General features: G+C 36.8%; 1 protein-coding gene across 3 annotated transcripts in view; it reads right to left on the reverse strand.

Moving 5' to 3' along the window:
- The window catches only part of LOC148956001 (cell adhesion molecule Dscam2-like), a 240,243-nt gene that overhangs the window by 73,585 nt on the left and 141,185 nt on the right, over positions 1-25,473 (reverse strand). For all 3 annotated transcript variants that reach the window (XM_089093545.1, XM_089093538.1, XM_089093530.1), the window contains exons 14-16: positions 12,734-13,043; positions 9,925-10,100; positions 6,203-6,373 (exon numbers count right to left, since the gene is read on the reverse strand). In XM_089093545.1, coding sequence (XP_088949671.1) covers positions 6,203-6,373; positions 9,925-10,100; positions 12,734-13,043 — 657 coding nt within the window. The remainder of the gene's footprint in view (positions 1-6,202; positions 6,374-9,924; positions 10,101-12,733; positions 13,044-25,473) is intronic.

A 25,473-nucleotide genomic window follows, 5' to 3' on the forward strand; every position in this document is an offset into this window, starting at 1 on the left:
AAATTATTCCGTATATGAAGGGGTTGTCCCCTCCTCAACGCCTCGCTCTTTACGCTAAAGTTTGACTTTCTCACAACTCTATTTTTTTAAACAATAAAAAAACTTTAGCGTAAAGAGCAAAGCGTTGAGGAGGGGACAGCCTCCTTCATAACCGAAACTCTATAAAACGGGATCGGCTGGGGGAGGGGCAGGGCCTATTGTTTACATATAGTATAGGTTATTGCGAAGGATACAGACATTTTCCGGGTGGATTTTTTCTGGTAGGGGGGGCTGGGGGAGGGGTTTACATGGGAGGATCTTTCCATAGAGGAATTTTGCATGGGGATGGGAATTTTTCATGAAGGGGGTACCGGATTTCCCAGAATTATTTAAAAAACGATCAGAAATTAAATTAAAAAAAAAAAAAAAACATTTCTGCAACAGAAATTAAGGAATAAAATGAAAAACTTATACTAACAGAAATTATTACATATATTAGGGGGTTCACCCTATCGTCAATACCTCGCTCTTTACGCTAAAGTTTTTCTTGGTACTTTCAAAAGAGCTTTTTATTCTAATTAAACGGCCTTTGTGATTTTCAAACAGTTCGTGGTAACGAACTGTTAGTAAGGAGCGACCCGGCTCAATGGTAACCGAAACTCTAAAAAACGGGATTTTGATACCAATAGATACATCAAAAGAATCAAATTTTAATGCTGATTTCAAATATATAAATTTCATCAAGTTTAGTGCTTACCCATCAAAAGTTAGGCGCCTGAGAAAATTTGGCTGATTTTCGAAAAAGGGGGGAAAGACCCCCTAAAAGTTATAGAACCTTAATGAAAATCACACCATCATATTCCGCGTATCAGAGAACCCTACTGTAGAGGTTTCAAGCTCCTATCTACAAAAATGTGGAATTTTGCATTTTTTGCCAGAAGAAAGATCACGGGTGCGTGTTTATTTGTTTGTTTGTTTGTTTTTTTTTTTTTGTTGTTTTTTTTTTCCAGGGGTGATCGTATCGAACCAGTTTTCCTAGAATATCGTGGAAGGGCTCATTGGAATGGAAATTGAAAGTTCTAGTGCTCTTTTTAAGTGACAAAAAAAAATGGAGGGCAACTAGGCCCCCTCCCACGCTCATTTTTTTCCCAAAGTCACCTGATCAAAATTTTGAGATAGCCATTTTGTTCAGCATGTTCGAAAATATTATAAGTATTTCTTTTAGGATGACTTAATCCCCCGAAGTTCCCGGGTGGAGGGCTGAAAGTTATGAACTTTACCCAATGTTAACATATAGTATTGGTTATTTGGAAGTATACATACGTTTTCAGAGGAGATTTTTCCTGGTAGTGGGGGGGGGTGGGTCGGGGGTTATGTGGGAGGATCTTTCCACGAAGGAAGTTTTCATGGGGGAAGGGACATTGCTATGAAGGGGACGCCGGACTTCCCAGCATTATTTAAAAAAAGATCATAAATTTAATATACAAAAAAAAGTATTTCAACTACAACAGCAGAAACATCGAAACTTTAAACGAACAGAAAATATTACATATATAATTGGGTTCACCCCGTAGTCAATGCCTCGCTCTTTAAGCCAAAGATTTTTTAGTACTTTCATAAGAGCTATTTATTCTAATTAACGGCCTGTGTGATTAACCGGTCATTTATAAAGAATTGGAACAAAATTTGAATTTTCGCTTAAAGAGCAAGGTATTGACTAGTGGGCGAACCCCCTAATAAATGTATTAAAAATATATGAATATAGAAGTTCGTTACGTAAGTTAATTCGTAAGTTTCGTATATTTATTACTAATAAAAACGTTCATAAATAAAATTAAACAAGTTTCGAGAAAGCCATTTAACTAAATAAAAGTAAGTTAATATGAAAATTTTGTTTTAATTATTCATGTACGGTGAGCCAAGATCAAAACCTGCATTTATTCAAAAACGTTCAAAAATTAAATAAAAAAACAAGTTTTTTAAACTGAAAGTAAGGAGCGACATTAAAACTTAAAACGAACAGAAATTATTCTGTATATGAAAGAGACTGTCCCCTCCGCAACGTCTCGCGCTTTACGCTAAAGTTTGACTCTGTCTCACAACTTTATTTTTTAAAACAATAAAAAAATTTAGCGTAAAGAGCGAGGCGTTGAGAAGGGGACAGTCTCTTTCATATACAGAATAATTTCTGTTCGTTTTAAGTTTTAATGTCGCTCCTTACTTTCAGTTTAAAAAACTTGTTTTTTTTATTTAATCTTCAAGAAGGAATGTCACTCGAAGCATTATTTAGCAAACATTAAACTTGAATGTAGAAAAAAGACTTGACGGAGGAATTAGTAGCCTTCTTTCATATTTAACATACAATTAGATCTAAGATCTCGCAGTAACAAAATGTAATTAAATAGCAGCAACTGTCAACAGTAGCCAAACCTTAAGAAAAACAGTATCCTAACTAAAATATACCCTTATGCAACAATTTTTAGCACACTGGATTGATAGTCTACTTTGCAATACCGGGCCCGGGGTTCGATCCCCGCCGCAGCAAGGTCGGGCGACCAGCTTGCTATTTGTCCCTGTAAAAAAGACTCAGCAACTGAAACGTTAATTCGATGCCCTAGTGACAGCAATGACTCTACTACTACTACAACTAATAACTCACCGCAGCACCAAGCCGCCCAAGGCCAAACTAGCTACGCACGTTCCTACTCCAACCCAATCGATTCAAATTTTCCATCTTTACACCCTCCCACTCCAGCCGCGGATGACCTGCTTTCCGCTTAACCCTAGACGGTTGGCCGAAAGGACAATCTTCGGCAATCTGTTATCTTTCATCCACAGAAGGTGCCCAAGCCATCTCAACCTTTTATCTCACTATAGCCCTAGAAAGCGAGATTGAAGCACATTTTTCATATGGGAGGATCTTCATCCGTTTTTTTCCCTTATGCAGCAATAAATCTATTGAACATGCCGATTCTAAATATGAACAATATATTGATTCTTAAGCTGTTCATTAAAAGGTATTCGCACAAAAAAAATGTGCGGAAAATAATTAAAATTAAATTATCGAGTTACTAAAAATAATTTTGCACTTACAAATGAGTAACAGTTTTTATCCGATTCAGACAAAGTATTCCAGGAAGCATGAGAAGCAGTCAGGGGATCCGAGTGTTGGAGTGAAAGGTGCTTGAATAGTAAAGAGTAGAATGATCAGAGACAAGAGATGGACTAGTTCCAAAAATCGGAGGAACATCAATACAAATGAAGAAAAAAAAAGACTTGCATAAAAAAAAAGTTCAAATTTAAGCAACATCCTATTAATTAAATAATTCTTTATAACACGTATAAAGAATTAACAACTCTTTGTCCAAGGGGCAGGGGTTCGCTCTGGCGTAGCCTGTTATTTGGTTCGGGACGGGGGTCAGTGGTGTGAATCTGTAAGCTCAGCCAGAGTCAAACTTGATAAAGCAAAACAATCTGCTGATCGTGAAGACAGTAGAACTCTGTCCACGCTAACCAAAAAGATAGTAGATAGCCGTATAGACGTCTGTCTAATTATCAAGGATGTGAATGATCAGCTCTTGACCAGTCGTGCTTTGCTGGTGCTCACAACCAACCCATCCCCTAAGAATATCTTTTAATCCTTATGATGAAGTTGCCATGCACTTAAGGCGTTAAAGAACGGGAAAGACCACAACAAAATCCCGTCTGAGTTGCTTAAATACGGCGGAAAAGCCATCGGAAGACCACTAAGCTATTTACAAAGGTATGGATTGCTGACACTCTTCCATCAGACTGCAAAAAAAGCTATTGTAAAAATATAAAGAAAGGACAGAAATCAGTTTGCAATAACTGGAGAGGAATATCAATTCAGATTATGGAAAGAAAGGTTCTCTGTCAAGTAATAATAAATTGAATTCAATGGAAAGTAGATTTTGTGCCTAAGAGATAACAAAAAAAAATACTTCCCGACTAAATTGATCATGTTGCAATTTTATCTTCAGCCTTCAGATAATGATTTAAGTGAATGGCAGTTGTATATCACCTTGGCTTTCATTGACTTTCTGAAAGCTTTTTAATCAGTCCATCGTGGATCAATGCGGAAGATTCTTTGGTCTTATGGAATCCCTAAGAAAGTTCTAAACATGATTAAAGCCCTATATAAAGGACAGGTTTTGTGTAGTACAGACTGTAAACAGACAGACAGAATGGATTGTTGTTGAATCTGGTGTGAGCAGAGGATACCTTCCCAATCGTATTTGACAGAATTAACGACCTCGGTAAGACATCACGCAGATGCTATGGTGGGAACACTTAATTGATAACCGATCATTTAATCGATCATTTAACAATTAACCGATAGAAAACAAGTCATTATTGGTTGTTAACTTGACGGTGAGGCAAGAGTTTTACAAACCTCCCTCAATGAGCTGTGGTGTCTCGCTTAGAATCGTCCATTGTGGAGGTCTACCACTGCTGCCCTAACTGTAACTAGACGTTGGATAGACCAAAAATGTAAGTGTGTTCTGACAGCAGTGCAAATAATACAGACGTCAGCGATGGCACCTATGGAAACCTCACCTATTGACGATCAAATACATTTGTGTGTATGAAAAGATTCGGGATGATATATACGACAATTTTTGATTCATATTCATAACAATAAGAGCATTAACATAAAATAAAAAATTAAAACTGGTAATGAGCATTGACATAAACAATAAACATAAACTAAATGGTCCGAGAGCTGGGGCTTGCGAGACTCTAAATTCAATTTTTGTTGGTGAGCAAAAAAAGAGGCCCCATGTTGATAACCCTTCCAGACAAATTGGAATCAAACTAAGCACTAAGATTCCCTCTCACACCGTAAATACAAAATTTAAAGAGTAACAGTTGGTGGTCAAAGAATCGAATTTAGGAAATACAATTGAGTAGTGCATGCAAGCTCAGTTAATTGCTTTTCTCATAAAACATACTGAAATCATAAAAAAATCTTTTGCTTCTGAAACGTAGAGTAGACTAGAAAACGCAGCCATTTTAAAAAATTGTTAGATATAAATAGTTAAGATGTTGGGCGATAATAAGAAGGATCCCTCCAAAGTCCACCAAAAAAATGCAGCGAGCAAAGTCCACTTATAAAGAGCAATCACTCGAGCTCCCTTAAGTGAACTAAGAAAAATTCTACACTCCAAAGACAGATTTATAAGTTTTTCAAAGGAAAAATAATTGAAAGATGACTGAATTTCACTATCATGGTCGGAACACAATAGGGACCATATGATACTTAACCTTTTATTCCGTTAGCAAGTCTTATTTTCTCAACCCCAGAGACTGACCCCAAGGCCGTTAAATTCAAGCCACTTAGACCAAGATCATATCTGAAATAGGGTTTCAACGGATTCAGCACTCTCATAGGGTGTCTCTTTTTTTAGACAGTCCAAGTATGTCATGTTTTAAAGTTTTAACTGGGCAGACATTGGTACTAGTCAATATTAATTATCAAGAAAACAAAGGTGGATATATTTGTGGAAAGCAGCAGTAACAAGCCACTAAATTCTTTAGTCAGAGGCTATCTAATCAGTACGTTCTTAATTGGTAACTAATCGATGCTTACTTGATCTGTGCGATCTAACTCGATTGATATGAGGGCCCAGCAAAAGTTTTGATGACCTATGTTCTCCAAAAGATATATTTGTTCCCTTCTCTTGATAGCTCCACTTTTAAGATGAAGCCAGAATGTCTCTGCAGAACCATCGATGAGTTGACTGATATCATCTTTGCAATGGATTGTTTGAAATTGACCGCACAGGCATTCAACAACTCTTTTATCTTTATAAGACATGCTTATGGTGAAAAGAAAAATATTACTGGCTTCTTGGGCAACTGATCATTTGTATGGGTGTCGTCAGAAAAATGTTCTTGTGTTTGTGCCTTATAACGTTGATTTATACAAGAATAACTACGGGACTGAAAAGGCTGACTTGAGCAGCTGAAACCACTCTGATCTATAGTTTCGGTGCGGGGCTGACACTCAGCCTCTCGATCCTTTCGCTCCTTACATATAAACTTTAAATTATTAAATTCAAACTTAAACGATATGGCAATCAATTCTTAGCACAAACTATGTGAAATTCAGCTTAAAAATTGAGATTGTAAGTTGTACCATTTGCAACATATTTTGCACCACAGTCATTCTATTGACGGAGACACAGATGTAAGTACTTACTTTTACTACCCGATAAAGAATCATCCTCCCTGTCAGCAATGGGTCTGAATACTATCAGGTAATTTCTCAAATTACCATTTATACCACTCATCAAAGCGTCTTCCCAAACAACTCGAATTGATGACGAAGATAACACGATACAATGAATGTTGTTTGGGTACACGGAAGGAACTAAAAATAAAATAATGACATTTAATAAGTAAACTGTAAATAACGATTTAGGCACTCAATTATACTTTAACAAAAGGAAATCTTTGTTAATAAATACAAAATTAAGTTTGAATTATTTTTCCTTTTTAATTCTTTCAAACCAGGGAGCTATTCCAGAAAACATACCATAAATGATACTTGCCGGCACATTACGTGATTGTCACGTCCATGCCTGGTTTTCATGAATTCTAGCAGAATCCGGCTATAGAGATCAATATCTATAATTTTATTTGACTGTAAATGCTCCCCCATACTTTCTTTCGAAAATTTCATTAGAAAAATTATCACAAAGAGGAGTATCTCAAAGAATCTCTTAGACAATACTACCTTCCCATTTAAATCAAAATAAGCACTAGCTTTCTAGAGATATTGCCAGCAACAGTTTAAAAAAAACAACGAAGATTTTGATACTGAAGTATGGAAAAATAATTTACTTTTCGATACTGGAATCGATACAGGGTCGATACTTGAATCAGGCCGGGAACAAACAATTATGTGCGGGCGGTTAATTATCACCAAAAGAGGAAAAACAGAGATTTACCGCGCTTAGATTTTTTTGTGGGAAGTGGGTTTTCTATATAATCGTATTTCAGTACCTATTTTGTGCACTTGGTTTTCTAAAATCAGGTAAGCAGATTTGTGATTCCAGAACACAAAGACATGTAGAGACAACTCATGTAGAGACATAGAGAAACACAAAGACTGTAGTCGGAACCTTTGTAATACCTTACTAATTCTGGGACCTTGTGGAAACCCAGTAATAAAATAGATGGGATGCTGGGGATTAATAGAGGTCTCTTTTTAAGACATTAATTTCTCAAATAAACAGAAATAGATATTTTAGTTCGTTTCAAAGTTGAATTGTTATTAAACTTTATTTCTGCTTACCTTATGTTTCAACACGGCTCTTTACTTTTGTTTCAAAAACTTCTTTCTTGGAAAACGTTTTTATTAGATTAATTTTTGCTCATTTTTAATAGATACAGTTTTAATATTGGTTAATATTAGGAATATTTGTAAAGTGTTTTTAAGTTCTTTTTTGCTTCCGGCTTTTGAATTTCAACTATTACTTATCAAACAGGCGTTGTCAAATTTGAATCTATTCTGATTTGAATAACAAGCCATATTAAAAGATATGATAAAAATGTGGACTTTTCTGCTAGACTTTGCTGCTAGTATTACAGTTGTGGACTTAGTAAGGGGAGGATCAAGAAAGGAAGCATCATCTAGGTGCCAGAGAAGTGGGGCTCGAGTTGGATTCGTTTTATATTTCGTCGAAACGGATCACTCAATTTAAACCTAAATTAAGGAAGAGATTAGAATCAGAAATTGTAAAAAAAAAAGTTAGTCTTGAGAAAGAGCATCAGGATTTTACCTCCTTATTAATTGATGCATGATTTTTGGTGTTTTTAATCTTTTTTTTTTTTTTTTTTTTTTTTACAGATTCTTATTCGAATATTAAAATTATTGCAAAACTTTTATGTAATTTCTATTTTTCTTAATAGTTATCTTATTTTCTCCGTCAAGATCACAACAATGACGAAAAATATAACTAAATTTGTTCTATAAATAGACTTAGCTTAGGTGGCAAAAATTATACTAATCTTGTATGGCTGAAAATTGACTTAGATTCTGGGCTGAGAAGTTAATTTTATACAATGGTAACCAAAGGACCATTAAAATTAACCAAAAGCTTCAAAGGCTTATTTTTGGGTTTTTGAATAGTTATAGGAGTGGTTTTAAAAGTGGGCAAATTTTTAATGGAGCTCACCTTCTTTCTCATAGCACTTCATAATGATACAAATATCCAATTTTACCTTCCACCAATATATATTTGGGAAAAACCTTGAATTAAAATCAACTTGGTGGACTGTGATTAAAGCTGGCATAAACCTTTTTCAGAATTGTATAAATATGATGCCATTTCATTTGTTGATAGATAGTATATCATCCATCCTAGGGCAGAAAACTTTTCTTTTTTTCCAATAATAAACTAGAAGATTTAGCTACAACCTAAGGGTAATGATTTACAGCAGCAAATTATATATTTTGCAAAAACAAGATTTAAGTCAATAATGAGAAATAGATTGACTCTAGAGTGAGGAAATAAAGCTAGCAAACAACCTCTTCAAAGCCTTAAAAAATTAATTTTTTCCTAGTTAAACCCACAATGGAGCAATATTTTATAATGGAGCAAAGATTTTATAAATAAAACGTATCGCTGAACCTAAAATAAAAATAAATATCTAACAGTTTTTTTCTAAAATAAGTCAAAAGCTAATAAAAATTTCTCTATCGCATCTTGATCAAAACTAATGGTAACATTTTATACTCGCAATCGTAAGAGTTAATAATTAAGGCATATCCTTGTGCTAAAAGCAAAAGGACTAACGATACAATGTGTCTGAAAACAGGTTAAAGTTAAGACTGATTTCCCTGCAAAGTTTTAACCCACAATCATGGTAATTAGCAATAAGGGCAACAATAATAGTTCCATAATTAAAACGTGAGTTTTTCTTATCCTCAAAACCAAAAGACTTATCCCTGAATTTTGTTGAACACGAGTTGAAAAGTAAAAGAGATTTCTCTAGTGTGTCCTTATCCTCAGTAGTTGTAATTGGCATCAACTGTAATTAGAATACATCGCTGTCGTGAATCAAAAGGAACATCTCAATTAATCCAGAAATGAGTTAAAAGCTAAGAAAGATTTTTTTTTACGGAGTTTTAATCTGCAATAATTGTATGAAACAATAATGGCAACAATGCTACTTTCATAGCTAAGGCATATCATTTTCCTTAAAAGCAAAGGGCATATCTCACAATTTTTCTGAAAATAAGTTAAAAACTGAAAGTAATTTCCTTATAATGCCCTTATTCACAATAATGGTAAAATACAATAATGATAACGATAAAGTGCGTTTGAATCGTGGACATTTTAAATTCATAGAGCTTAAGCCGTTAAGTATCTGGGGGTATAATTAGTTGAGGTTTTGAACTTAAGACCTTTAAATTTTTTAAGATTACAAAACGCCTGTAATGTTAGTATTATGCATAATCTGAAAAGAGTTTACCACGTCTATTCATCGCACTATGTATCTTTCGCGTATGACAAACGTATGGTCCTAATGAATACCAGTAACATCTTCATAATGGTTGAAGTTTTCTGTTCATTTAACATTAAAAACTAAAATTTCAATTATAATTTGCAAGGTGTTCTTGAAAATTTTGTAATTTTGGTAGCCTACTAAAAGCCCCCCCCCCCTCCCCTGCTAACATCATTGCCCCGAAAGCACGATACTTTAACCGAAAATGCAATTTTTCAAAAATTGGTGTAATGCTATCTTATGTGCCAACAAATGGGTGGCAGCATTTTTAGAAGGATGCTGTAAGATTTATAATTTAATTCTTAGTACAAATAATTCCATCCTATCTGTCCTGCTCGTTTTGTTTATTACTAAACGGAGCTGATTTTTGTAAATTAGCCTCGTGACAATAAAAATAGAAGATATTACCATCTTCAAAAGTTTCTGCAGATACGATATTTGACTTTCCACTAAGGCCGTATTGATTAAATCCAACTATGGTAAAAGAATATCTTGTAAATGGCATTAAATTTTCTAAAACAATTTGTCGTTCCAAGTAGATGAAGGATGAAGGAGGAACTGAAATTGCAGTGGAGTCGCTGTTTCTGAAAAGAAAAATTAATTATAAAGAATTTTTCACGTAGATATTAACACATGAGTAAGATTTTATTGGCACGGAAATTCTGTTACCAGCAAAAATAATTTTAGCTACTTTACCAAACAATTTATTAAGCTGAAAAATTGAAATTTCCATTGGGCAACAGGGCAAAAATGTTCCCAGCTGGGGAGCATATGGGCAGTTTTTTTTTTTATTTCGGCAGTTTTTTCTACACAAGAGCAGTTTCAACATAAATTGTTGTTTTAATTATGTTGAAACAATTGCAAATGCCATGGATAAAACAATCCTTTGCGAACCTAACGGCACTCAAAATGGTTATTTGATGCAATTTACGAATTAAAACAAAAACAAAAAACTTTTTGCATGCTGCCCAATGGTCTGTGTAGTGCAGTGCAGGCAAGGCCGTACCCAGGATTTTTTTTTCGGAGGGGGGTTTTACTCAAAAAAAAAATTCCGGGGGGGGGGGGGGTACACAAAAAAACAAAAAAAAAAGCATACAAAATTTGTTTATATAAATTTTTTTTACTTTTTTACGAGCCAGACAAACATATCGGGAGGGGTTTTCAAACCCCCCTACCCCCCCCCCCCCACTCTCTGGGTACGGCCTTGAGCGCAGGTACCGATCTTCTGATTTTCTGTCTTTGGATGGGAGTACAACGTGTGGTTGGGGGGAAATCATCCGCCGCTTCCCGTGTTTTCCAACAAGATTTCTCCAGGTGCACATTTATAGCAGGGTCGACTCTGGCTGAGCTTACAAGGTCACACCATTGACCCCCGTTCCAAATCAAATAACCAGTGACACAGGACTTGAATCCCGATCCCCGGATCGGGATTTCAAAACATGATTTACGCAGAAAATAGAAAGTACCCGGGGAACTTTTATTTAATCATTTTTATAAATTTGAATCATACTAAGCTTAAGACTTTCTCCTTTTTACTGTTTTTTCTTCCCATATTTCCCTGCAAAAAAAGGAACTAAACTTGAAAGACTTGAATACTCTGTAACAATGCACTAACGACAAACTAATTTGACAAGACGAGCCAATATCCGTAAAAAATCGTTTCAATTTCACCTAATTATATAAAATTCCTTTATTTTTTTTTAAATTTGATTATGAACAGATGCGAAGCAATTCTTTATTTTAAAAGGCTTTGTTCAAAATTTAAGAAATTCAAGGACGTTAAAAAAGAAGTCTAGATGAAAATTAGTAAACAAATCTTTACAAACGGTTCAATTTTTATTCAACAACGACCTCCCCTCCATCGCTAGCTTTCACCCTAAATTTTTCTTAAACAGTCTTAACTGTCTTAACTAATAAATATATTATTCGTACAATATATAATTGACAAGTTTCCATAACACCTAGCCAATCGATAAACTGAAGACAATTGAGTGTTGCTATTTAACAGCTAACATTTCTCTGGTGTGCTTTTGAAGTCAGCAAATTTTTGGATGGTCACAAGACACAATATATTTTTCTTATTTGTGAATCCTGAAGCCTTAAAAGCAAGCGAGTACATCTTATTGTGGAGATTGCACACAGTCGGTAGCTTTCACTAAGAAATGGCAAATTTTGTACGTAGTTTAAGAAGTATATTCTATTTTGTCTCTCGAGCTAAAGTTCGAAATTTTCGATTAAGCTTTCAGCTTAGCTCGAAATGTTCGAGCTAAAGTTCGAAAACGCTTTCAGCTTTTTATGGGGGAGGGTGTAAAAAGACATAGAATTTTGTGTTTGGGGGAAAAGGCCACTTTTTTTCTCTGATCGTCGCAAAGAGTGTACACTACGGTTGTTTTTAATTTTTATATTTGTCAACCGAGGGGATTTATAGCCATTGCCAAAGCCATGTCTTAGCAAAACACTAATTTAGCAAAATATAATAAATAAGAAAATAATAATGAATTAAAAAATAGCCAAAAATAGTATTTCTTAAACAAAATAAAGTTGCATTGATCAATAGCCTTATTTTCTGTGTGCGCATTTAAAAGAACAATCAATCCTTAAAAAAAATAAAAAAAAAATAAACAACTTGTTTGAAATTCGGGAAATACATTAACTTTATTCGAACAGCTAGAGTTACAATAAAGATTGGTCACTATGGATTTTGTTGCAAATTGAGAAAAATGCAATCGTACCTCTATCGATAGGCTTTATTCTACCAATTCTGTTCAATACGTCCTTTAATATATCCTACATTTAATAAGTAAGATATTAGTGAATTAATTTTCTTTTGGGAATCGGGATTCAAAATAGTAGATTTTTGTCTACCAAATATAATTAAAACCCTACTATTTTACACAATACGCTACTGAATCAGTGTACTGGCACCCGTCACTTCATTACTTCATTACTTTGATCCATTTGTTTTATTGATGTTTTTTTTATGTTTTTTTGCATTCTTTCTTCTGTTCTTTACATTTTTTTTGTCTTAGTTTTTACTCCACTATTTATCTCTTTGATGTAAATGGGTATCAAATAAATATTATTATTCTTATTATTATATTTTAGTACCATATTTAATTATTATGCCTAATAACATGTAAAGAAATAAACAATAATTGAAATTAGAAGCTGATATTTATAAATAATCAGTTCCTTAAAAGTTGTGACGACAGCTAACCTTTCCCGTGGCTCCAAGTTAACATTATAGCCAATCCGGTCACTGTTCCACAATGTTTTGGGTATGGATTCCCAAGACAGCATCAATTGTGTTGAGCTTAAGGCCTTGACTCGTGGCCGGGTTGGCAACCCATCTGGTGCTTCACCGTAGGTTTCAAAAGTGACAACTTCACTGGGCTGACTACGACCACCACCAGTTTCACAGTACATCCTCAAATCATATTTGGTTGCGGATGACAGATCTTTAAGACTGAACTCAAATTTTTCGTTCAAGGGCATTTTGGGGAGCTTTATTTCACCCCAGTTGCTATCTGAAAGATTAAACTAAGTATAATATTGGTAGAACAAGTTTTTTTTTTAAAACAGTTCATGGTAACGAACTATAATTATGGAGCGTCTCGGGCAAACTAAAACACGAAGAAGGGAAGTTTTAAAGACAATACATCAAAAGAATCAGTTTGTATGCTAATACCAAATATAAAAAGTTTAAAATTAACCAACTAAAGCTGCGAGCCTGAAAATAATATAAAAGAATAAATGAAACCCAACACGAATAAAAATCAAAATAAATTATCATATCAAACATATGGTACCACACTTGCACAGATGAACCAATAAATCTCAACACGGATGAAATTTAAATTGAACATTAAAGTCAAACTTAAAAAAAAAAAACTACTACAAACAGGGGTTTGGTTACTTCCCCCCTCCCCCTCGCCTAACAGTCAAAATTATAAACCTTAATATTAATATTACTGTTTTTTTCCAGTCATCTTGATTATTATAGTAATCTATTTTTTATTTCTCGCTGATGTTTTTAAAAATTAAAACATACTGTTCAAAAAGTATGTGGTTTTCAATAATCACAAATGACACAATAGGCTTTAGAACTTAAAGGTTAGAAGAGGAGGAAGGAACTCTTCCTCTTCTCCTCTTCCATTGGCCAAACTCCTGTTTGTAGAAATTTTTGTTAGTTTGACTTCAATATTCAAATACCTTTTTACTCGTTTCAATATTTATTTATTCATATCTATCGGTATCTGTTGTCTTTATGTTTGATAACTTACTTGTACTTGTACTTGTGGCGGGAATCAGGCGTTTCCACCTCGCCCGGCATCGATGATCTTGGAGACCTTCTTGGACCATGTTGAGCGATCTTCTGCCAGCTGCTCTGTAAAAGTAAGCCACGGAGTTGACCATCTGTGTCCGAACTTTCTGAATCCCCCGATAGGTTCAAGGTCTGATTTGGCCAGGTTCCACCAGTTTTTCCTCTGTCCTCCTTGGCGTCTCTTCCAGGAGCTAATAGGCTCGACTAGAAGTATTTGGCGAGGCAAGTATTCTGGCGGCTTCCGTAAAACATGGCCCAACCATTTCAAACGGCGTTCTTTAATAGTGAGCGCAACATCTCTCTGACTATTGCACATTCGACGTAGATCCGTGCTGGAGATACGGTCACGCAGCTGTATTCTGAGAATTCTTCGCAGACAGGTATGCTCAAACACCTTCAGCGTATTCTCATGCTGTAGTTTTACCGACCATGTTTCGCATCCGTAAAGGAGAACGGTGCGGACTAGTGCCATGTAGATTCGCACTTTCGTTCGGACACTGACTTCGTGGCGATTCCATAAGGGTTTCCGAAGGGAGGCAAAGACTGTCTGCACTTTCTGTATTCTCTGTTGGATATCAGCGTCGGAAGATCCGTCAATACATATTTGGGAGCCTAAGTATGTGAAACAGTTGACTTTTTCCAGTTGAACTTGATTGACAGTTAGTGTGAATGGTCCTGTGTCGTGGTTAATAGCCATGAATTTCGTTTTCTCTGTGCTGACTTTCAAGCCGATCAGGTCTGCCCAGGCCACCACGTTGTCAAGCATGTTTTGAGCTTCTACGGGGTCTGACAGGAGGCCAACATCATCCGCATAATCGAGGTCAGTCAGTGAGAGATTCTGTCCGATCTGAACTCCTGGATAGGACGACAGTGCATTTTCAAGCACCCAATCGACGCAATAATTGAACAGAGTCGGAGAGAGGATACACCCTTGTTTTACTCCGAACTCAACCAGGAATTCTTTAGTTTCTTCACCATAGACTCGAACTCGGCTCACTGACGCGTCATAGTATGCCTTCATCAGTTCAACAAACTTCAGCGGCATTCCGTCATTCTCTAGGATCTTCCAAAGTTTCTGGCGAGTGACAGAGTCGAAGGCGGCAATGAAGTCCAGGAACATCAAGATCAGGGGTAGATTGTACCTTTCAAACTGCTGGATAATGAGGCGAAAAACGAAGATATTATCAGTACAGCCTCTACCTGGCCGAAAGCCGGCTTGATTTTCTCGGGTTCTTTCCTCCTTGCCCCTTTGAAGCGGTTCAAGAGTATAATCCCGAATATTTTGACCGCAATGTCTATAAGACTTATTCCGCGGTAATTTTTGCATTCGGTTTTATCTCCTTTCTTATAGAAGGGGAGAATGACTGATGTCTTCCAATCTTTTGGGAAAGAATTGGTCCTCCACACTTCTTCGAGAATGCCATGGAGCTGTTCAGCAGTGACCTCAGGGCATTGTTTGTACACTTCCGGGGGAGGCCGTCTTCACCTGGGGCTTTGTGGTTCTTCAGGGTCTTGATCGCTTTTAGTATTTCGGCTCTGGTCGGTGTATCCAGCTCGACATCGTAGGGTTCTTTAGAAACGGCAGGTGGGAAAGTATCAGGAGCGGATGATGGGGAAGGGTTTAGGAGGATCTGAAAGTGATCCTTCCATCTTCCTAAGCGCTCCTTCTGACAACTGATGATTTTTCCTGATCTGTCTTTGACTATTTCTGAGACAGCAGCTTTCTTACCAACGGACTCTTTCAGGATCTGGTAAAGCTTGCGGGTATCATGTGAGCGTGCTGCTTTCTCTAACGACATGGTAGCATCTTCCCACATTTGGCAGCGGTCCAGACGGACAGAGCGTTTTACCTGTCTGCGCAGCTCTTTTGTTTCTTCTTTAGGGCTGCTCATCTTTTGTCTTCGCTCACCGACTATTGACAGGGTCCTAGCGTTAATCCAGTGCTGTCGTTTTATTTTTACTCGTCCTAGGATCTCACCGGCAGTCTCTGTAATCACTGTTTTAAAGGTATACCAACTCTTCTGGGGGGTTGGATTTTACTAAGAACTGAGGGTGTCAAATTGGTAAGTCAATTCCGAATTGAGGGCCTGTCGAACTTCTTTGTCTTGGAGCTTACCAATGTCGAAATCCTGCCTTGGGTTTGTTTTTCCTCCGAGTTGCAAGACGTAGCAAAATTTTTGCAGCAACAATCCTGTGGTCAGACCCAGACTGCGAGCCTGTGTCCGTGCCGTTGTAAGAGCGAGAGTCCTGTACGGAGCTTCTCCAGTGCTGGCGTACGAGAATGAAGTCTATTTGAGCCTTAGTGACACCGTCATTTGAATGCCAAGTTAAAAGGTGGCTAGGTTTGTGCTGAAATATGGTATTGGTGACAACAAGGTGGTTCATCAAGGCGTAGTTTAACAACCTTCGCCCATTCTCGCATCTGTGACCTTGTCCAAATTTTCCCAGGACTTGTCTTGTGGTTTGGTCAGAGGGACCAACTCTTGCGTTGAAGTCTCCAGCAACAATCAAGTAATCACGTGCGGCAACAGAAGAAGACAGCTGCTGTAGCTCGCCGTAGAAATCATCCTTGGTCGTATCAGCAGCGTCACGGGTGGGAGCATAGGTAGAAATTATCGACACATTTGCGGGGTGTCCTTTTAGTCTGATTTCGGCAAGTCTACAGGAGACTGGTTCCCATTCTAGGAGAGCATTTCTGGCTCTTTGGTTCATGATGAAACCAACTCCGTGGAGTCCCGAATTATCCTCTACTCCGGAGTAGAAAAAATGGAATTGACGTAGCGTTTCAGGAGCTTTAATAACTATGGAGCCAGAACCTGAAATTCTTGTCTCGGATATGCAAAGTATGTCTATGTTGTACTTCTCCATCTCATGGACAAAAAAAACTTGCGTGGCTTCTTGTTTGATGGATCTTACATTCCAGCATCCCACATTTATTCTAGATTTTGCCTGTTTAATGACTGTAGTGGGTTTTCCTAGATTTATGGCATGAAAAGGATTTTTCGACTTCGCCGCCATATTCGAAGTCGCGTCGCCTACCGGGAACGCCGTAGTATGGTTGGCTTGTTTACTTCTCGACACCCGCGCCAATACGGGGGCCGCATCACGTGCCGGGGACGCCGTAGCCGTTACAACTTTTCTTCTACGTCTCATATCCATCGATGTTTCTTGGGGATAGAGTTGACCGCAAGGTCACCAGTCTTGCGGGTCACCCGGAGCGCGTTGGCCACCAAATCGCTCGGCGTGGAGCTCAGTGGTGTTGACACCCTTCCACCACTTTGAGGTACACTGACGGATTTCCTCTGCTGCCCAGGGACGGAAGATCGAGCCTCATTGCCTGTAACTACCATCACTGCCATGGAGGTATACAAGTTTAGCTTGACCTTTAATTCCCACCTGGAATCAGCAAGGGCTTCAGGAAAGGGATAAGGGATATGTTTGATAAGGCAATTTATTTCAATCTCTGTTTCATTTACTGGAAACTTTAATGTCCTTGATTGTAATTTCTGGTTGTTTTGAGTTTGAATTATTATAGAACTTATTTCTCAGGGTCTTAAGTTTAATATGGGGTTCTTTAATTTTCATTGAAAAACTTAATATTTGGAATTGTTTTGTTATAATTAATTTAAGGAAATAAAGACGAGATATGACAAACGTCCTAAAACCCCACTAGCACAGCAATAGGGAATTCAAAAAAGTGCTTCAGGTTCAGACTTTAGCATAAATTGGGTATTTTAACAACCGCCAAGTGGAAAACTTTGATGTGGCGTTAAAACCTTTTTCCTAAAATTGCATCCCTCACCCTACTTCAAACGAGCAGTTTTTACCTGTACCAACGTTCGTTAGGCCAATATGAAAAACACAGAAAAAAAACATGTTAAGGTTAGATACGGTACAATAGGCACACCTCATATTGTCACTTGAAGATTAGATTACTAAACAGTGCTTCACCATTTAAAGGTCATTAGAAACTATACGACATTGGAATGTGGCCCTTGGATATAGGGTTAAAATATTCATTTAAAGTTGTATTTCACTGTTTTACAAAACGAAATCTCTATTGTTTTACTTATACTTATCTATAAGCCAAAACGGAGTTCCTTTTTTGGTTATCTCGTTTTAAAAATAGTCTAGTTTTCCTGGTAAGCAAGGCTTATGGCAGTATTATTACAGTTCAATGGACCGCTATAGTAGTAGAATGCAGTAGCAGGACAGTAATAATAGATTGCAGGTCAGTGAAGTTGATGGGTTTACATGGGTCACCTGGAAACCAGTATATTAATTCCATTAAAAGGAAGTTCAACTGACACACCTCTAGAAAGAAACCCTAGTCAAAAAGAGATAGGGGGAGAAACCCTAGTAGTTAGTGGTGTGACACCAAGAATTTTGCCATAAAAAATGACTCAAGAACCTGACCAATCCTTTAATCATAACATTATGAATTCTATGCGCAACGAAAAACACTGGCAAGCATCACATTCTACATTTCGTACCTTCATTTACTAGGAGTGTGTTCCAGGTGGAAATTGCAATTTAATTCTAATTTACTTCAAATTTAATACGAATTATCTGCCAACCTGGAACAGTTTATTAACTAATACCCTAATATGCATTGTAATTTATTATTAAAACTCGAGTAATTCTAATGAGAAATAAGTAAAATATGAAAAACATGAGTTCTGATCCCTTAATACACATTGATTACTATTAGATTGGTCATTTGTATCCATTTTTCCCACTTTGATGATGAATGTGCAGAAGTTAATTCAGTAAATACGCTAGTTAAGCGTATTCACAAAAATTTAATACAAAATTTAATACGAATTTAATTTTCGATCGTTCCAGCTATTAATTCGCTCTCACCTGGAACGAAATTTTAAATTTCTATTAAATATTATTAACTGTTCGTCGGACCGGGAACACCCCCTAGGATATAATATAAGAAAACCGTCTACATGAAAAAAAAGCGTCAGCTGATATATTCAGATCTACTTTGCCAATTTATTTTACTAATATTAATGTCTGTCGCCGTATAAATGCTCCTTGAGCAGTGATATTGACACGGTCATTCCCTCCCACTGCACAGCAACAAAGCAACACCCGTAAGTTCTGCCATTACAACTTCTCAGACGAAATCGATTGGATTAGATGCATGATAGCAACTGCTTAATATATTAACAAATTTTTGAGTTTATTATTTTTCATCTTACAAAACTAGACTTTAAGGAGGTCCATTAATTCAACCAAAAATGATAATTTCGAATTTGTGCTCTTCTTTGTGTCATTTGACTGAATTTCTAATAGCATCTTCTGTAGGAATTGCTAGAAATATTAATCTAGCTATCATTAATTTTGATGATATTTCGTGTCAGCATAAAAGGAAAAATCCATTTGGGAAAAGTAGAATACACAATTAAGGATTATTATTTCAATTTTTTGGAAGCTTTTTAGCTCCAAAAAGAAAATATATCTGCAAAGAAATTTATTACTCTTTTCTCTTGTGGGCTAATTTTTGCTAATTAATTCATTTAATTTAAGCTGATTTAGAGTGATAGTTTCAAATCCTATACTGGATCAACCCAAAAGAAAGTCTTTAATTATTATTTTAGAAACTTTTTGTTTAAAGTCAAAAGTATTTTTAAAGAAATCAAGGGACTGCCACATACTTTGCACTATCTACTCAAATAGTTATAAACTACCACCTAAAAACTACTCACTACACTACCTACTAGAAACAAAGCCTAGGCGAAAATAAAAATAATAATAATAAAAGGGTAAAAAAAAAAGTTTCAATTTACATAAACATTTTTTCAAAGACACCAAAAAATCATACAAAGATCTTTGAAGCATCAAAAGACTGTGTGCCAAGACCCTGAGCCCGAAACCCAACCAAGACCTGACCTGATACTGAACTATAAGCCAGTGTAGAGTAGACTGTTTCGAGTGCAATCCTTATTGTTGATTGCTTAGTTGCTCACAAAAAAAAAAACTTTTAAAAAAGTATCAAAACTGTGAAACTGATATTTAATTGCTCTTCATTTCGGGGAATATTTGTTGTCTACGCTGTTATCATGAAAGTAAAGGGTAACATTAAACCAGAATTTACGGAATTTATTCCGTACACAAGAAGAAACACCGTACCCCTTATTCGCCCCCACCTCCACCTCATTGTCATAGAAACTTCGGAGGATGCTAATTCAATCAGAAAATGAGAAGCCTAGTCCTTTTTTATAAGACGAAAGTGATTAGAGACCAGTCAGCTGTGGGGCAGGATGGGGATATTTTCTGGGGGAGGTATTTTACGCGCGGAGGAATTTCTTGTGGGTTATTTTTCGGGGAGGGGGGGGTATTTTTCGCGGGGAGTATTTTCGTGGAGAGGGGGGTATTTTCTGGGAGGGTATTTTCCGCAGGGGGATATTATCCAGGGTGTATTTTCCGGGGGGTGTTTTTCGGAGTGGGGGGTGGGGTAAACGCCAAGACCTAAGCCAAACTTAAGTTCTGAGATCACTTTTGTATCTTAGACTAAGGTTCTCTCATGCTGGCTCGCTGTGCACGCGTAAGGGGATAATGAAGCTTCCCCATAATGATATCAAGGCAGTCTCATTAATGCTTCACCTTATTTTGCTGACAACACCATGGACAACAAAAAACTGCCCATAAAAAGGATGACCCAGTACAACCCTCCCTAACTGACCATCGGGTCTCCTGGCGTTAGGAAAGTGGTCTGTTTCCTGGGTAGTCAAATTCAGTGCATCAAAGACCAAGGATTAGTGTTTCCACTCATTTTTATGAAAATCTCTAAAATCCTGTAAGAAAATCCGTAGAAAACCTCACTTTCAATACCAAAATCCCTAACCCCCTCTCCCATTTTCTAACTTCTTTCCAAAACACTACTAAAGCCTTGTTATGCAGACATTTAAAAGCAGTTATTCAAATCAACTTATTTTGAAAATGAAGAGCAGTTACTAGTACCTAAGTATCTTCTTTTTACATTTAAAACAACTATTTTTAATTACTAGCTAAGTTAGGACCTGATAAACAGAATCCAGCACCAGATTAAGTAATCAGAATCATATGAAGGAGAATCGCATGTTAACAGGTTTGTCAAGATATGACTAAAAAATGAATCTTAAGAATAAAAGTTCACTGAGATGTATTTTGAGTAACAACAAAACGGTAAAAAATAAAACAATACTTTGGCATTGATAAGTAAGAGTTCTTAATTGGTTTCATAATCAAAATTCATAATTAGTATTATGATTTTATTTTATTGGTGTTAGGTTAGCCTAATAATAATCAAACATGAAGTTAAAAAATCATAGGCATCGCGCTAGCGCTGCCTAAGTAAAGAACGACGTGAGCACAATATGTTGTTTTTTTTTGTTTTTTTTTCTCCATATCCGGGCACTTCGTATCGAAGGAGTTGTCGTAGAAACTTCGAAAAGGGCTCATTCGACTGGAAATGGAAGTGGCTAGTGCCCTTTTTAATAGTCGAAAGTGATTGGAGGGCAACAAGCCCCCTCCCATGCCCATCATTCCCCCAAACACATCCAATCAAAATTTTGAGATAGTCATTTTGTTCAGCGTAGTTGATTTCCAGATAGAAAATAGGTTTTTGAGGAGGAGACTCCCCCACATCCCTCAGGGCAAGGGTTTTAAGTTATGCCCTGGGGTATATAAGGTTTTTAAAGAAGGCGTTGTCGTAGAAACTTCTAAACAGGCTCATTCGATTGGAAATTCAAAGGGCCAGTACCCTTTTAATAGTCGAAAGTGATTGGAGGGCAAATAGCCCCCCTCCCCTCCCCAAGCCCATCATTCCCCCAAATACATCCAATAAAAATTTTGAGATAGCCATTTTGTTCAGCGTTGTATATTTCAATATAGAAAATATATTATTGAGGAGGACACTACACAGCAAAACTCACAGCAAGGGTTTTAAGTAATCATCAAGATTAAGTTAAGGTTTTATAGAAGGAGTTGTCGTAGAAACTAAAAAAAAGGCTCATTCGATTGAAAATTCAAAGGGCTAGTACCCTTTTTAATAGTCAAAAGTGATTGAAGGGCAACTAGCCCCCCCATGCCCATCATTCCCCCAAACACATCAAATAAAAATTTTTAGATTGCCATTTTGTTCAACGTGGTTGATTTCCCCATCGAAAATATTTTTTTGAGAAGAACCCTCCACTAAACCTCTCAGAGTACGGATTATAAGTTATGCCCTGGGGGCATATAAGGTTTTTATAGAAGGCGTTGTCGTAGAAACTTCAAAACAGGCTTATTCGATTGGAAATTAAAGGGGCTAGCGCCCTTTTTAATTGTCGAAAGTGATTGGAGGGTAGTTAGCCACCCCCAACACCTATCATTCCCCCAAAAACATCTAATCAAAAGTGTAAGATAGCTGGATTGTTAAGCGTAGTTGGTTTTCATATAGAAAATTTATTTTTTTAGGAGGACACTCCCCCACAATCCTCATGGCAAAGGTTTTAAGTTATGCCCTGGGGGCACATAAGGTTTTTATAGAAGGCGTTGTCGTAGAAACTTCAAAAGAGGCTCATTCGATTAGAAATTCAAAGAGCTAGTGCCCTTTTTAATAGTCGAAAGTGATTCGAGGGCAACTAGCCCCCCCCCGCCCATCATTCCCCCACACACATCCAATCTAAATTTTGAGATACCCATTTTGTTCAGCGTAGTTGTTTTTCAGATAGAAAATACATTTATGAGGAGGACACTCCCTCACAATCCTCAGGGCAAGGGTTTTAAGTTATGCCCTGGGGGAATATAAGGTTTTTATAGAAGGCACTGTCGTAGAAACTTCTAAACAGGCTCATTCGATGGGAAATTCAAAGGGCTAGTACCCTTTTTAATAGTCGAAAGTAATTGGAGGGCGACTAACCACCCCCACCCCCCACGCCCATCATTCCCCCAAACACATCCAATCAAAATTTTGAGATAGTAATTTTGTTCAGCGTGCTTGATTTCCAGATAGAAAATATGTTTTTGAGGAGGACACTCCCCCACATTCCTCAGGGCAAGGGTTTTAAGTTATGCCCTGGGGGCATATAAAGTTTTATAGAAATCTTTGTCGTAGATACTTCAAAACAGGCTCATTCGATCGGAAATTCAAAGGGCTAGTACCCTTTTTGATAGTCGAAAGTAATTGGAGGGCAACTAGCCCCCCCCCCCACGCCCGTCATTCCCCCAAAACACATCCAATCAAAATTTGGAGATAGCCATTTCGTTCAGCGTAGTTGATTTCCAGATACAAAATATGTTTTTGAGGAGGACACTCCCCCATAACCTTCAGGGCAGGGGTTTTAAGCTATGCCCTGTGAGCATATAAGTTTTTTAAAGAAGGCGTTGTCGTAGAAACTTCAATAAAAGCTGATTCGACTGGAAATTCAAAGGGCTAGTGCCCTTTTTTTATAGTCAAAAGTGATTGGAGGGCAACTAGCCCCCCTCCCACAAACATCATTCCCCCAAACACATCCAATACAAATTTTGAGATAGCCATTTTGTTCATGGTAGTTAATTTCCAAATATAAAACATAGTTTTGAGGAGGACACTCCCCCTTAACCCTCAGGGCACGGATTATAAGTTACGCCGTGGGGCATATAAGGTTTTTATTGAAATCTTTGTCGTAGAAACTTGAAAAAGGGCTCATTCAATTTGAAATTCAAAGGACTAGTACCCTTTTTAATAGTCGAAAGTGATTTGAGGGCAACTAACCCCCCTCTCACGCCCACCTTTTCCCCAAACACATCCAATCAAAATTTTTAGATAGCCATTTTTTGGAAACTAGGTCTTTAAGGATGACAACCCCTCCCCCCACAGCCCTCAGGGCAGGGTTGTCAGTTATGCCCCGGGTGTATATAAAGTTTTCATTGAAAGCGTTGTCATAGAAAGCTCAACAGGGCTCATTCAATTGGAAATTGAAAGGGCTGGTGCCTTTTTTCAAAGTTGAAAGTGATTGTATAGCGACTAACGCCCCTCTCACGCCCACCATTTTCCAAAACACATCGAACTAAAATTTTGAGATATCCATTTTGTTCAACGTAGTTGAAAGTTCTGGATATTTCGTCTTTTAAGATGATAACCCCCTCAGAGCCCTCATTGCAAGGGTTGTAAGTTATGTCCTGGGGGCATATAAAGTTTTTATTGAAAGCGTTGTCGTAGAAACTTCAAAAGGGCTCATTCGATTGGAAATTGGAGTGGCTTGTGCCCTTTTTAATCGTCAAAAGTGATTGGAGGGCAACTAGCCCCCCCCCCACGGAGATCTTTTACCCAAACACATCCAATCAAAATTTTGAGATAGCCATTTTGTTCAGCGAAGTTTATTTCCAGATAGAAAATATGTTTTTGAGGAGGACACTCCCCCACAACCCTCAGTGCAAGGGTTTTAAGTTATGACCTGAGGGCTAATAAGGTTTTTATAGAAGGCATTGTCGTAGAAACTTCAAAACAGGCTCACACAGTCCAGATTTTTCAAAGGTTGTATGTTGTTAAGAATTGCTGAAATTTTTTCTCCAGCATCCAAATAGCAGGCCAAACTATAAAGTCTTAAAAAACGAAAAGATTTAAAGTGTTATTTTCTTTTTCCCTGAAAAGACTATGTCAATAAAAAATGAACAGAAATTAAATAAAATAAACCTTTTCCAAAAAATAAGTTTTTCAAAGAAAAGCAAAGAACTTCATTAAACCGAAAATGAGCAAAAATAAAATCAAATAATCTACCAAGCGTGAAACTACCGCAAATCAGCATTGATAAATAAATGAAACCCAAAACGAACAGAAATTACAATGAATAACCGAGTCAAACTCAAAACAAGCAGAAAACAAAATAGTTCTTTCGTTATAGACAACAGCTAGTATGCCCCCCTCCCCACTTACATGCTTTGGTCGTGAATATGTTATCGTTAAAGTAAATATTGTGATCCTAAATTGCATATTCGATAATATTTCCCACCTTTGAGTAGTCATTGAAAAACTGCATACAGTGAGGCTTTGGTTGTTTTTAGTTTACACAAAAACTTACCCTTACCGCAAAAAAAGAAAGAATTATTAGGCAGAATTCAACTTGGCGAAATTCGACAGTCAGATAGGACAAAGTATAAACTCAACCCTTTCAATTACTCAATTAGCGCAAAATTCATTCGATCCATGGCTGCCCCAAACTACTTGTGCAAAATAAAATCAAAGGAAAAAAGAAGAAACTTTTAAACCAATAAAATCTCAAATCTGAACCGCAAAAAATCAATAAAAATTGGTCCCATAAAAGTAAATAAACGTAAGTTTTTATTAAACACAACTTATCTAACTAAAAACTAGATTAACTGATACAAAGTTTTGGGAAAATATTTGATCTTCGATAATATTTTTTGAATTTCAATCGAATGCGGTTTACAAAATTGACAAAAATCAGTGTTATAAATTTAGTTTCTACAGAATTATGAAGATTTTTTTTTCAAATAATTTTTGGTCACGCAATACCAAGAAAGATATTTTCTTTGCGTGTTAAGACTACCTATCTTTGATGGCGTATTTTGTGATTGGAAAGGGCTCGCTCTTTACGCTAAAGTTTCTATTGTTTTAAAAGTAGAGTTGTGACAAAGAATCAAACTTTAGCGCAAAGAGT

The sequence above is a fragment of the Artemia sp. Qi Xiang Cuo genome, chromosome 1 (genome assembly GCF_049724085.1).
Source record: "Artemia sp. Qi Xiang Cuo chromosome 1, ASM4972408v1, whole genome shotgun sequence".
Lineage (NCBI taxonomy): Eukaryota > Metazoa > Arthropoda > Branchiopoda > Anostraca > Artemiidae > Artemia > Artemia sp. Qi Xiang Cuo.